This window comes from Pomacea canaliculata, linkage group LG11, assembly GCF_003073045.1.
Source record: "Pomacea canaliculata isolate SZHN2017 linkage group LG11, ASM307304v1, whole genome shotgun sequence".
NCBI lineage: Eukaryota > Metazoa > Mollusca > Gastropoda > Architaenioglossa > Ampullariidae > Pomacea > Pomacea canaliculata.
In genome coordinates this window covers 1,947,377-1,962,620 of record NC_037600.1, presented here as the reverse complement: position 1 = coordinate 1,962,620, position 15,244 = coordinate 1,947,377, and the positions used below count along the sequence as shown (strand labels likewise).

The 15,244-nt window shown below is 42.1% G+C and overlaps 2 protein-coding genes across 2 annotated transcripts; both read right to left on the bottom strand.

The window, feature by feature from the left end:
* Positions 1-2,590: 2,590 nt before the first annotated feature.
* Positions 2,591-6,322, bottom strand: LOC112575978 (glutathione S-transferase 1-like). The gene is made up of 5 exons (XM_025258170.1): positions 6,044-6,322; positions 4,368-4,460; positions 3,910-4,025; positions 3,327-3,431; positions 2,591-2,992 (listed from the first exon to the last, which is right to left on the bottom strand). Exons 1-5 carry the CDS (start codon positions 6,174-6,176, stop codon positions 2,837-2,839), a joined length of 603 nt encoding a protein of 200 aa, XP_025113955.1. The 5' UTR covers positions 6,177-6,322; the 3' UTR covers positions 2,591-2,836.
* A 790-nt stretch (positions 6,323-7,112) lies between these two features.
* LOC112575644 (glutathione S-transferase S1-like) lies at positions 7,113-15,187 on the bottom strand. The gene is made up of 10 exons (XM_025257620.1): positions 14,904-15,187; positions 13,942-14,034; positions 13,575-13,690; positions 13,010-13,114; positions 12,529-12,681; positions 10,594-10,816; positions 9,833-9,925; positions 9,240-9,355; positions 8,623-8,727; positions 7,113-8,072 (listed from the first exon to the last, which is right to left on the bottom strand). Exons 1-10 carry the CDS (start codon positions 15,034-15,036, stop codon positions 7,917-7,919), a joined length of 1,293 nt encoding a protein of 430 aa, XP_025113405.1. The 5' UTR covers positions 15,037-15,187; the 3' UTR covers positions 7,113-7,916.
* Between the last annotated feature and the right edge of the window lie 57 nt (positions 15,188-15,244).

The window sequence follows — 15,244 nt, the reverse complement described above, 5'->3', positions numbered from 1 at the left end:
ACTGGAGAGGGAGAGGGGAGTCAGCGATGAGAGATTGGGGAAGAGAGAGAGGGCAAAAGGCGAGAGGAGGGAGATTGGAGGCTTAATTGTTGAGAGGGGGATTGTGTTTTGAGTTTTGGAAGTGAGAAGTCACTGCATGCCGAGACAGTGTAGTTGAATAGGGAGAAGACATTTGGAGTTTGATCGCCCTCACCACTCGGTTACACAATGTAAACTAATTTCACTAATACCGGTATAAGAAACTTTTTTAAAAAATGACCACCTTCGCGACCCCCTTGTAGGCACGTCGCGACCCCCTGGGGGGTCGCGACCCACAGGTTGAGAACCGCTGCTCTAATCTAACATTAAGAAGAAAGGCATGAGTGTTATAACATAAAGTATAGAGACCTTCCAAACCAAATATCTGAGGAACCTGTTCAAGATATTCTGGACTAACACAGTTACTAATGAAGCAATGCTCTGTGCCTGATGCACAAATACCACAACCATAAAATATATTCCTTCCCTCCCCACCACTAAGAAAATTGCAAATGGCCAGGGCATGTGTGTAGAGTGAAGCCTTTCATTAACAAGAGGATGGCAAGGATACATGTGGTTGGCCAAAAGAAACATGGCAAGAGAGAACTAAAGAACAGAAACTGATGTGGAACAACACATCTAGATTTGCTGCTGACAGACAGTGATGGAGGTCTCTAGCTGATGCCTTATGCACTTTAGTTCCTAAGAGGACTAAGTCAGTGAGTATATATCTAGTATTAAGTATTAACCGTCACTTTTCTTCGCCTGTTATCTTTCTGTTGTGTGAGATGAATGACAAACTGAGCAATTGGTGTGCTAAGCACATGAAAGTAGAATTCATTACCAGTCTGTAAATGTATCTTTGTGGCTGACTGGCGTTGTCATAATAAAAGAAGACTGACGAATGCTTTCATGAAAGTATTTGTGTATATGGGGTTGAATGAATAACTTGTATGTAGGAAAACGTCTAACAGAATACTTTTCTCTGTTTTGGTTAAGGTATGATTGTTACTACCGTTTAGTGGGACTAAGTGCATGCCAGAATCCGTGTGTGTGTGTACTTACTCTTGGAGAGCATGCATGGAAAAAAGAAATATCTTTTTCATTTCATCACTTTTATTCACACATGAGTTTCCTGACAAAGCCCCTGTTTTGAGCAGCAAACAAAATATCCGCCTCCCCATCCCTATCTCTCTGCTTCCCACAAGAGACTGCTGGCTGGTGCCGGTCTGCACATGATATGTCTAAGTGCAATCTGCAAATAGGTCAATAGGGCGGAGCAGTTACCCTTCGTCCTTGAACTTTGGGCTAGATAGGCACACAAAAGACACGACTGTCAAACAGAAAAAAAATGGATTGGTGGGGTTGGTGATGGTCGAGATATTCGGGAGGTCGTTGAAGACCAGAAGATATTTTTTTCTAATCGAATGCAAAATCTTGTTACATGCTGTGTAATAGGCTCTCTTTGTATAATGGATAACATTCGCTTCTACAACTTTCTGTTCACTGATTACAGGGGAAGATTTACTCTTACCTAGTGATATTTTGTACTTATTCTTCTCTCTCTCTCATAGTCAGTTGTAGTTGTCAGCAAAATAGAGGATACTTTTTTCTCACGAGTTTAAAGTGCTTCGTAGTCTCAATAGGCACAGTAGACGAATCAGATGAGATGAAAAAGGTTTAACCACATAATTGATTAGGTAACAACTAGTAAAACGATCTGAGTCATTGTACTTGAGCTGACCTGAATATTCCACACAACCTCCTATCCTCTTCTCATATATCAACTCAAATTTACAGCACCAATTATGAACAACTCACATTAAGAGCTTTTTGTTTGAACATAACTCGTTGGTGAGCAGGGTGGCGTCTGTACTCTGGTACAGAGCTCAGGACAGTCGTTTTAAATTCTTTCATTTTTTAAAAGTTTTAAATTCTTCGGAAGAGAGAGAGAGAAAAAAAAAACTGTGAGAAAAGTGTCGGTGGCGGTGAACCAGACAGCACGGCATATCCTCCCATTACTGTGTCAGTACAACACACCGGGGCTGCCTCGTCCTCCATAGATATTCAGGGTCACTGTGACCGACATTTTCCAACCGCCAGTCGAGACAGTCGCATGTGCTCGTACAGTCTGTAGACAGCGGTGCTTGATACACTTATCTGAAGTGCTGTCTAAGTTCCGCACTAGACGATGTGTTGCTCGGCAATTGTTAAATGTTTATTTTAGTGTTGTTATTGTACAGGTCCAGCACTTGCTAACACCATGCTGGATAGTAAAGACAGGAAGGTAGAAATATAAAAAGAAAGAAAAAAAAACCCCTGGTATCACTGAACCATATCTCAGCACGACAGAGAAAGGGAGGAATAAAGAAACACGACATATCACAACCTTTGCACAACATCCCTCATCTTTCGTTCCATTCTTTATCTTCCTGAATGCTTTATATTGCAACCTGCTTGAGCCTTATTCTACAATATCCCACGTGTCTGTCAATGCGCATGTGAATAAAAGCAAAAACTATTCAACACTTCTCAAATTTTACACTAAGTCTGACAGATTGACAAGTCCGGATTATTTAGGATTTTTTTTTAATTCTCATGTTCGACGTTGGCAAAGAAAAGGTTTGCTTTTAGTAAAGCGGATGAAACACTTATAAGGACAGTTTGGCAACATCTTATTCTTGGAAAGTCGGAAACATTGGCGAGCTTGTTATGTTTATGCAGAACTTGGGTATTATGTATAACAGTAAGCTTTGAGACTACCTTTAAACACAGGTTACTATTTGTATGTTAAGGTGAAAACAAAAAGACTCGATTCTCATTTCCTGCTGTCGATGTAGGCCTTGATGTTCTCGTTGCCCTCGACGTTGTCCACTAAAGTCTTGATTTCCGGGAAGTCGGCGGCCGCGTCGTATTCCAAGGATTTCCGAATTTGTGTGGCTATGTCGTAGATTATCAGATCCCCGAGTGACAGCTAAAACATTGACATAAAACAATGACATGACATAAAAATCATGACATAGGATGTGCTGTGACATAAAATCCGTTAAATTACGCAAACATACTCGGGAATACTCACGCCCACAGACAGACACAGAAAAGAGGTGAAAGAGGAGGGGAAGAAAAAAAGTGAGAATATAGGAGTTGACAGGTAGAAGACACAATGAAGAACATTCCAAATGAAGTGTTTACAACTGCAGTACAGGTTTAGAAACACTTTTTTTCCTTCGACAACACGAAACCCAATCACATCCTGTCGACAATCACAAACACTCATCTTACAAAGTCTCACTTGTCTACAAACTCACCTTGTTGCCTACCAGGTATCCAGTTCCATTCTCCTGAAGAAGCTTCTGGAAGAAGCCGAAAAATCTGGGGGCGTCGTTCTTCACCATCGCGGCTCTGAGTTCCTCCTAAACATGAAAAAGCAGTTTTCGTAAATACCAGCTTAATCGTTCGTATATTATGGAAACCGTCGGACCTCTTCCGACTGACTGGTGGTGGGACATAGTCTGACATAGTGACATGCAGCCAGAAAGCAAGCACAAAGCTGGTTTCTCTGGCTTCTTGGGTGCAGTGCCATGAAAGTTATGAACGTGTTCATAGATAAAAATGCACTGTATCACAAAAACAAAACACTTGATATGATGCAAGATACAGTTTGATGCTTAAGAAACGAAGTATAGAATAAACACGTGTGGGACAAACACATCCATGTCCTATAAACACAGACAGAAAATAACACTTGCCTTGTTTGAACACAGAGTAATGACTAGAGCAATAGCAACTACACACAGAACAAAGGTCAGTGACAAAAGATCATCTAGACGAGAGGTTTGCTCTAGCATGAGGATTAGATAGTTTGCGATCCGTTTTAGTTTGGGTAAACACCTTTTTCGCAGGGTCCTTCTCGTAGAAGAATGGGATCATACACGTGAAGAGGTCCTGCACTAGTCCCACCACTTCATCAATGCGGAATGCTTCCAGGTTGCTGGCGCCATACAGACCTGTACAATTGAGAGAAAAAAACAAAACAAATATTTTTCACTCAGTCTGTGAGAATTTAAACCTAACCCAAACATTGTTAATGTTCATAAAATCCCCTTCTGGTCACAATTTCGTGTAAGCAGACCCATCTCACACTGATTTTCCCCTCGAAAAACAGGCTTTTTCAAAATAATTCGTTTCATGTCTTGATCCAAAATCAGAGGATAAGATATTCTGGACGTTCATTCTCTCATGTATCGACATGTTGCTACATAGATACAGGAAGTCTAAAACCTGTAAACTTACTGACACGACTACAAAAGGTGAGAGGCAAGACCAGATAATCTACCCCGGGTACTTACCGTTCTCCCGGGCAAAGAAGTTGGCTATTGCCACACTCTGTGCATATTTCTTCCCATTGTAATCTATGAATGGCGACTGGCCAAACGGTGCCTCTGGAAAAAGAAATTGTAGCTATTTGTAGCTATTTGAATACACGGACTGCTCTGTTAATAAACGTTACTTTCCAGTTAATCCTTGGCTAAAATTGCACTTGTAAAGCTTTGCTGTGATAAAAATGGAGGTAGTTTCGTAGGTGAGGAATTCCTGATGACTGTCATAGTAACCACTGATGTTTCAGGTGCTTAGCTCTATGTCCCAAGGGGTTCATATGTAAGGAAGATGTCATAAAATCGTTGGTTGAAATACAAATGTCATAGACATGTATAAGTGTCGCAGCTTTTATTGTTCAACAGATTTTTTCATCCAAACCTAAGTCTTGTGAATGTCATCGTTGATACCAAATGTGAAATATGTAGCAATCGCTGGAAACTATGGTTGTAACTGTGGTCAACGTGACTGCGTTTAACAAATGTGTTATAGAGGGAATGTCAGTTGATGATGGCGCACTGCCGGCATGACTCAGCATTTGCTCACCTCTGGTATTTTTTTCAAACATGACCTAGCTGAGAAATTGCCCTCGACTACAGATAAGAAACAAATCTCTTCACAAATACTAGAAAGTGGTTCATAAATATTGCTCCCTGTCTATATAGTGCACACTTTTGTAGACTTCTGTTTTTGCCAATTCATTCCTACTCATGCGAAACCTTTTCTTCTCCGAAAGGTTATTTGCTAACTGGGTCACGTTGACTGTTTTCGACCGTTTTTTTTTCTCCCCGCTTCATGTCAGCGACGAAGGGTAAATAACCTAGATTTTAACCCACATTGAGAGGTACACAGCAACACTGGACTGACAGGAGAGAATTTATCAGCCACATTCACACGGCGGGGAGTCAGAAAGAGATGACATGCACTACACCATATCACACAGTCTGCACTACAAACTTTTATCTTTTATTCCACTCAGGTTTTACTCTAGCTTGCAGCTGTGTCCTACATAGCAACCTCTGTCCTCTCAAAGGTTACAGTAACATACGCGTCTGCGAGTGTGATGATGAGTGAGAGCAAACATTCAACGCTGATGTTTCTTGGTATTCCTGTTTCACCCCCTCTTCTGGTTTATTTATTATCTGAAATCTCCAATGCTCCTGCTTCATTTATCATCTGAAGTTTCAATAATCATTCTGTCTCCAACCTTAACCCCCTGACTTCCAACCTGCCTCCAAAAGTTAGCAAACGATCTTTATCTTCTTTTCTACGAAAGTGCAAACTTGAAGGGAGGGTTGAATTTTAGAAGTCTAATAATCTGTATACAAGCAGTCACTGACATTGTCCGCTCGTTGTATGCATGGACAGGAAATACCAACAAGTCTTGCTGTAGCACAAAGGTCAAACCACTTTGTCGTTTTATTTCATCGGGGTAATTACTTGAGTACAATTTCCCGGGTGAGCACGCCTCGCAGACTGAGTAAAGGAGTGAACACATTAATAGTCTACAGATGGTGTACAATCAGTATGTAAACTAACCTAACAGCCTAAACAGCAGACAGGAAGAACACATGTGGGAAGATAAGCTAGTGAACTTTTGACCTCGTAAGGTTGTTTTTTTAAAGCCAAAGTCAGCAGCACTTCTCACCTGGTTTGTACTTGGGCCAGTCTTCCAGTTTGAACCTCACATCATCAAATTCGACTCCGGCAGCCGACAGCACCAAACGGATGATCTCTCCGCGACCAGCACCATCGAAGTAGAAGAGCTTGACGGCCGCCATCCTTTGCTGTAACCGAGAGGGTTGTGGGTCGCTTTCCCCTGCAGGTCTGTGTTTCCTTGACCCTCGACGTCAACCCCTCACTTTGCTCCGCCCCCTTTTGCAGCTGCGCACTTAGGGTAGACGAGTGCACCACACGAGTATTCAATATACCCCGACGGATTGTTCACATTCATATATACTGCGAAGTCACAGTCACGTGACCGAAGTCTAGTCTTTGACCTTTGACCTATCTGACCCGACGTCGTGCGCCATTCTTCTAGGTATGAAGAAACTGGTCTATGAACATGGCGTGAACATCTTTCATCTAATGATTGACAGATTCCTGCAGTTAACACCTGGCCCCAGATCGTCCTTTATCTGAGGATTGGACAATGTGTCTCCGTGTACAATCGAGATGTTTGTGTTTCTGACCTCGTCCTGTCCTCGTTCTGTACACGATGATGTCTGTAGGTAATACCAGCTGCACGAGTTGGTTATTGAGATATGTCACAGAGTTAAGTATTTTGATAATTTTTATTATAATACACAGGTATAACACGATGGAAAGACCTTAGTACTACAACCCTGTAACCTTTTAAGTGTCCAAGGAGAAATAATTTGTCGAATTTAATCAGATTTTTCTTAGAAAGGCTGTAACATACCACCGGACATCACGAAAAGTGTAAAGTACAGAAACTTCTAGCAGAACGCTTCAACAGCTACGTGAGGAGACATGCTCCCAGCTAATTAATGACCTGTCTGAATTAAAAACAACTGACATGTCAAGCATGATATTATTTGTGAGTGTGTGTTTGACAGAGATACTTTTGTTGTTGTGGTCTGGAACATCTTCCTCGTACGTTCTTTCTAACACGTAAACATTTTCTTGTATACTGTTAGCATTCTGTTGTTTTACTAGCTTTAACTAAACACACACAGAACAGCCGACCAGCGGAGTCTGTCGACATTTCTTTATTTCTTTATTTCTTTTCAACACGTGTAAGCAGGTGGCGATAACTACAACTTACTTAAGGAAGGATTATAGTCTGTAAAATGTTTTATTTCCATAAATAGAAGTCAGTTAACACACTAGAAAGACATGGCCGCGAAGTTTTTACATGGATCCCTTTAGGGCTCAGTCCTTTTCATTTAATTAATAGGCTGTATATGTGTTACTAATTTGTGAATGTCTGGTTGAAAGAGATGTAAATAGTCTCTTACTCTCTCTTTCATGGGTGAGACACACATCAATGACAAAGACACCGCAAGACTGAGGCCGAAAAGGACGACAGCTCTTGTGAAAGTTCTGATTCAAGTTCTGGTATTGTTCATCGTTTGGATTCTTAGTTAGTCATATTATTTTTCCTTGAGTAGATTTTGCGTCCAGCGTTGTGAGAAGGACAAGAGCTGAGAGTAACATGATACATGAGCAGGTTGAGGGATGGACAGTTGCAGAGCAGGAGGGACGGCAGGTCAGAGGGCAATTATATGGTGGACAAAGAAAAACTGAAAGATGAGAAATCTGAGTGCAGACAAGGTGAAAAAGGAAAATAAATATTTTGATAAAACAATCACTCAATCAGCCACTAACCGACCGACCAATCTACCCTCACACTGACTCACTGTCATGCGACTAGCAATGGTCACACTAGAAATCGTGCAAGTTGATTGCGATGTGATGATTTTATGAAACATTTGTCAATCAGGTGTATTAAGAACTTATTTTGCTTTTGTCGGCCTGTGAAAGGCAGAAGACAATTTTCATTTCCTGCTGTCGATGTATTTCTTAATGTTTTCGTTGCTTGACACCTTCTCGACCAGAGCCTTGATTTCTGGGAAGTCGGCGGCCACATCGCAGCTGAAAACATCCCGGAGCTGTGTGGCCATGTCATACACGATAATGTCAGCCAGTGACAGCTGAAACATTGACACGAACAGTGAAAAACTGTCCCTCCACATTACTTACACACGAACTCGCACACGCACACACACACACACGGTCAGACGTCCACAGAGAATCACATAGGTCACGTGATCGTACATAAGTATAACCACAAACTCATGACCTGTTGCTAACAATGGCGAAGTCCCAACAGCTCCACCACCCTTCCCCAACCCTAGATAAAGAAGGTATTTCATTCTTCCTTCCTCTCTCGTGAAGTTGCTGAAGAAACTCGGCTTCTTCGGAGGAAGGTAAATTCTAACTCACCTGCGTTACCTATAAACAAAAACAAGCTCCCTCCAATTGGATCCTACAAACTCAAAGAATTTAGGGCCCACGAATGGAAACTCAACCTTTCTAGAAAGTTCTTACTCATCCGACTGTCTACAAACGTACACTCCGCTCCTCCGACCTATAGAAACGAAACTGTCATCTAAGCAACTACAGGTGTTAACTTGGGTCCTGCCACCACAAACACACCTTGTCGTCTACAAACTCTCACTCACCTGTTGTCCACAAACTTACCTTATTGCCGACAAAGTACCCAGTTCCGTTCTCCTGCAAAAGTTTCAGGACGAAACCGAAAAACCTGGGAGCGTCGTTCTTCACCATTGCTAGCCTCAGCTCCTCCTACAAGTGAAGAGTTCATGTGTTTGACATTGTGGAACCCATCGGGCTTCTTCAGACAGACTGACAGTCTCACATACATACACACAGCTCATCCTTTCTACAATGAAAAATACATAAAACCGAGAAACAGACAAAGTTAGCTAAAACAGTGAAAAGTCCTGTCTGGCACTACTCTAAAACATTGTGGTGTGAGGATAGGATATTTGTGAAAAAAATGTCCAACAGTTAGCTTAGAAGATGATGATGATGATGATGATGATGATAAAGATGATGATGAAGATGATGATTGATGATGGATGATGATTGATGATTATGATGATGATGATGATAAATGAGTAAGTAAAATGTTGCCATCACTAGACTCTTGACTGCAATGACAGGACGGACCTGATTAGAGCGTCAGCAAGCCTTTAAAGGGCAAAGTTCAACAAAGAAAAAACAGTTGTGAAATACTGGGTCTGCTCTAGCACGAGGATTAGAGAGTTTGAGATCCACTCTAGCATGGCGAATACCTTCTTTGCAGGATCCTTCTCCATGTAGACTGGGACCAAGAAGTTAAAGAAATCCTGCATCAGCCCCATTACTTCATCAATGCGGAATGCCTCCAGGTTGTTGGCGCCGTAGAGACCTGTAGAGGCAAAGAAAGAACAAAATGTTCTGTCAGTCTTCAAGAGTCTTTTATTTGATAGGATCCCGTGAAGTCTGGGAAGAGGGACAGTGAGGTTTGTAGATACCCCGATCACCCTATCTTCCATTTCTGGCGATCAAGAAACTGTAGCTAGGTGGACATGGATCAAGACAGACCCCTGCCTCCCGTTTCGTACTCCGTACGCTATCCCGAAATGGCAATTTCTTCGATAATTACGGAGGACAAGAAAAGACAGCAATGCTGACAATAATATTCTAAACACTACATCAAAAGGCCGGAAATCGGGACGTCCTTCGTTTCTTCTGCCCTGCTATCTAGCCTCTAACTTCTTCTCTCTCCCCCTCCACTCCACACACACACAAACAACAAATCCGAACCATACACTGGTTCATCTCCATTGATACAGGATGCAGCTAGGAAAGGGAGTCTACCAAGTACAAAAGGGAAGTAACTTACCGTTCTCCCGGGCAAAGAAGTTTGCTATTGCCACGCTCTGTGCACGTTTCTTCCCATTGTATTCTATGAAGGGGGATTGGCCGAAAGGTGCCTCTGGAAAAATATATTAATCTATTTGAAAACATAGGATGACATCAGATAAAACAAAAATACGATAGAGCTCTGCCCCCTTCCAGCCAGTAGACGAGGCGACATCACTCTAAAATGTTTGATGTAAAATATATTGTTGTTTTAACATTGGCACTGGACTGGAGACAAGAAATCGCCTATGAATATCTAATTAAAATGTGAGGAAAATGTCAAAGATGTCAGCGAAAGTTCTGTTTGGTTTACTTTCTCTCTGGGGTCTGTTCTTAGTCTTCACCTTTAAACTGTCGCCTTAATCTACAGTTGAGTGTAGAAACAGTCACTCCTCAACATAAAGCAGAATAGCATGAATATATCAGATGACTGCTATCGCATGTCAGCGATTATTTTCCTTTTGTCTTCCAGCACTCCTCTCGCATGTCGTCAGGTGTACGTGCACGGACGAGTGGAAACGGGTGGGATCAAGTGACATCTGACCTTCTGTAACCCCGTCCGTCTCGCAAATTATATAATTACACTGTTCAATATAGTAATGAACTGTCGCCAACAACTATGTAATGAAAAATAAACTTGCCAGAACAGCATACTGTAAGACAAGTGTCCGGTTGATCACCCAGTGAAGCGTTTTCGAAAAGTTAGTGAATATTTAAGAAAAGGTCAGCAACACCTCTCACCTGGCTTGTACTTCGGCCAGTCTTCTTGTTTGAACCTCACATCCTCAAATTCGACTCCTGCCTCCGCCAGCACCAGACGGATGAGCTCCCCGCGACCTGGGGTGTCGAAATAGAACAGCTTGACGGCCGCCATCTTTGATTTGAATCGAGGCTTTGCAGCAGACGTGGCTTTGCTATCAGCAGCCGCTGACTGCTGTCTATGGTGTGGCTGACAAGACACAGATTATCTTCCTCTCCATGTACACCTGTGATAGGTGGTCTCAGGGTCACCAGTTGTTTTCGTACGCCACTCCACCCTCCAACTTCAAGTCGTCTGCTCATGGTGAAGGGTTGAGGTCGTGCACAAACCATAAAAACATGGAGGCTGCTTATGTCCGGTCTGCAGATATACATACTTTATTACTGTATGTGCGACGTGCTGCACGATTTCATCATGATTCAAACGTAGGAATGATTTGAATAATTAACACAGTGTCAAGTTCGTATTTTACGGTTCTTGCCGAAGTGACCATCTTGTGTAGCAGAAACAAAACAAAAGGCTATATTTAAGTGTGAGGTAGCCAGTCTAACTCCAGGAAAAGCCCGGAGTTTTGCCCTTCCACCTTTTGATTTCGCCCTGACGGATAGATCATACGTCGGTTGTTGTTGTTGCTGTTGTTGCTGTCAACTGCTACATTTGTCATGGTTTACCCAGGGTTGGAAGGTGGAAGTAGAGGGGGAGGGGTTTGAGAAAATAAAATTGTTTTCACTTGTGTCTGTAAATGTCTCTTCAGTGATATTTATTTGAGCATGTCAAGGCATCATTAATTAGTACTGTAAAAAAATTACTTAAATTTTGCTCCTGCATAGGTACAACGAATTACAAACAATGACGAGCTCCTGCAGACGACGAAGAAGGAACGTGGAGGCTGTTGGTTTTCAGTTGCAGTCAACATGAAAAATTGAGAGAGGGAGCTTAGTGTACAGGTCCGGCATGTTTCGCAGAAAAACGAGTTGCCAGCATTTAGTGGGATGGTCAAGAAAGGAAGGCAGAAAAATAAAGAAAAGAAAAAAGAAAACACGGCATCGCTCATCCATATCTCAGCATGACAGAAAGTGAAAGAAAGAAAAATGTATAGACGACATATCACAATATCTGCACAACATGCCCTATCTCTCGCTCCAATCTTTATCTTTCTTAATTCTTCACATTGCCACCTTCATGAGCCGTATACTACAATCTCACACGTGTTTGTCAATGCGCATTAGTGTGCATGTAAACAACATTCAACACTTCTCGAACTTAACACGAAGTCTGACAGATTGTCAAGTCTGGTCGAATTTTTTTTTATTCTCATATACGACGTTGGTAAAAAAATGGAGCTGATAAAACACTTAGAAGGACAGTTTGGCAATCTTCGCCTTCACAGGACATCAGAGATGCAAAATCATCTTTTAAATAATTAGCAGGACAAAGGTAAGATAATGTCCTGTGCTACCTTTAGAAGAAGTTGTAAACGGCCTTGGTCACAAATATTGCTTCGTCACTGGGGTCAGGTTGTACAATGGTCTCCCTGTTATCTCCTCGCAACACACTTGACGGCGATGAGCAGCCATATTGGGACTGGCAGGTAATACTGAAACCCTTGCCACTGCATTTTCGTATTTTTCATGAACTGTCAACGTTGCATGCTCTTACAGCTACTGAACACATGAGTGGACAGGCGAATGTGCTTTAAAGGCCAAATGGACATTCGGTAGAAAGACTTTATTTGAGGCATGTCCATCACCACGGAAAGGAATCGAGCATCACTTCATGGAAAAGTCGGCAACAGTTGCGAGCTTGCTATGTTTAGGTAGAACTTTGGTATTATGTATAACAGTAAGCTTTGAGACTAGCTTTAAAGACAGGTTGCTATATGAATGTCCGGATTAAAAAAAAAAATTCGATTCTCATTTCCTGCTGTCGATGTAGGCCTTGATGTTCTCATTGCCCTCCACGTTGTCCACTAGAGTCTTGATTTCCGGGAAGTCGGCGGCCGCGTCGTATTGAAAGGTTTTCAGAAGTTGTGTTGTCATGTCGTAAATTATCAGATCCCCGAGTGACAGCTAAAACATTGACATAAAACAATGACATGACATAAAACATTGTCATAAAACAGGGATGACATAAAATCCGTTAAATTACTCAAACATACGCGAGAACCTGTAGCGCATGCACAGACACAGAAAAGATGGGGGAAGGGAGAGAGAAATAGAGTGAGAGCAGAAAGAGTCGACAGGTAGACAAAATAAAAAGAACGTAGAGCATATTCCAAAACGAAGTTTTTATTGCAGCAATAAGGGTTTTCTAGTTTCAACGAAACAAAACCCAATCACATCCTGTCGACAATCACAAACACTCATCTTACAAAGTCTCACTTGTCTACAAACTTACCTTGTTGCCTACCAGGTATCCAGTTCCATTCTCCTGAAGAAACTTCTGGAAGAAGCCGAAAAATCTGGGGGCGTCGTTCTTCACCATCGCGGCTCTGAGTTCCTCCTAGAAATGAAAAAAGCTTAATTGTTCTTATATTATTGAACCCCTCGGACCTCTTCAGACTGACTGGTGGTGGGACATTTCCGACATAGTGACATGCAGTCTGAAAGCAAACTAAAAGCTGGTTTCTCTGGCCTCTTGGGTGCAGTGCCATGAAAGTTTATGGACGCGGAATAAAAGGCCCAACATCGCAAAGACAAGACAAATGATACAAGATACAATTTGATGCTTGAGAAACGAAGTGTAGTATAAACACGTGTGGGACAAACACATCCGTGTCCTATGAACACAGAAAGAAAATAACAGTTGCAATCTTTGGACCAGAAATTCTCATGCAGAAAAAAATGACTAGAACAATAACTACAACAACACACAGAACAAATGTAATATACAAAAGATCGGGAGATCCGCTCTAGCATGGAGATTAGATAGTTTGCGATCCGTTCTTGCTTTGGGTAAACACCTTTTTCGCAGGGTCCTTCTCGATGAAGACTGGGATCAGACAAGTGAAGAGGTCCTGCACTAGTCCCGCCACTTCATCAATGCGGAATGCTTCCAGGTTGCTGGCGCCATACAGACCTGTACAATCGAGAAAAAAACAAAATTTTTCTGTCAGTCTGCGAGAATTCAAACTTAACCCAAACATTGTTAGTTTTCACATAATCCCCTTCTTCATGACCATCTAAGGTCAGAAAAGATATTCTTGACTTTCATTCAATCATGTATTGACATGTTGCTACATACATACAGGAAGTCTAAAACTTGTAAACTTACTGACACAACTACAAAAGGTGAGAGGCAAGACCAGATACTCTACCCCGGGTACTTACCGTTCTCCCGAGAAAAGAAGTTGGCTATTGCCACACTCTGTCCATATTTCTTCCCATTGTATTCTATGAATGGCGCCTGGCCAAACGGTGCCTCTGGAAGAAAATATAGCCATTTGAACGATGGGACAGTTGTGTGAATAAAGGTTACTTTTCTTTAATCTTTGGTAAAATTGCAGTTCGGTGTAAAAGCTTCGATGAAAGCTGGTGAGCTTACGTGTTGAGTTTAATCAGTTTCTTCCCCATGATATAAAAGGAAGGTAATTTCCAAAATAAGAATTTCATGACAACTGCAATAATAACCACTGATGTTTCAAATATTTAGCTTTGTGTCCCAGGTGGAGCATATTTAAGGGAGATAATGGCGCGTTGTCTTCATGAGTGATGCAGCAATTGCTCCTGTCGGGTAGTTTTAAAAACCTCTCCTAGCTGAATTTGAAAAGGTGAATTTATTTTTATGTTTACGTGGACAGCAGATAAGAAACAAATATCTTCATAAATACTAGAAAGTGGTTCATAAATATTGTTCCTTTACTATCAAATGCACACTTCCATAGACTTCTACTTTTGCTGATTCATTCCTGCTCTCTAGTGCGGAACCTTTTCTTCTCCGAAAGGGTTTTATCTATCTGGGTCACGCTTTTCCAACTGTGGTCTGTCCCGCTAGGGCATGGCAGTGACGAAGAGAAAATAATCTAGACTTTAACCCACATTGAGAGGTACACAGCAACACTTGACTGACATGAGAACAGAACTGCAAAATGAAAGGCGGGATTGCATAGTAAAAATATGTCTCCTGGATAAACAAGCAGTCCTCTCGGTCCATGCAAGGACAAGAGATACTAACTAAGGCCCCTTGACAGCAGACAGTAAGAACACATGTAGGTAAGCTAGAGAAACTGTGTCGGAAAGTGTGGATCTCGTAAAGAATATTTTCTGAAGCTAAAGTCAAGAACACTTCTCACCTGGTTTGTACTTGGGCCAGTCCTCGTATTTGTACCTCACATCATCAAAGTCGACTCCAGCAACCGACAGCACCAGACGGATGATCTCTCCGCGACCAGGAGCATCCGAGTAGAACAGCTTGACGGCCGCCATCCTTGGCTTGAACTGAGAGGGTTGAGGGTCGCTTTCCCCCGCAGGCCTGCGTTCCCTGGCTTAGCTCCGCCCCTCTTGCAGCTTACGAGTAAACAGCACAATCCGACATTTCATCCGTCGGCTTGTTCACATGCAGTAATGTGACCGACGTTTACTCTTTGACCTTTAACCTGTATGACCCGATGTCGTGCACCGTTCTTCTAGGCAT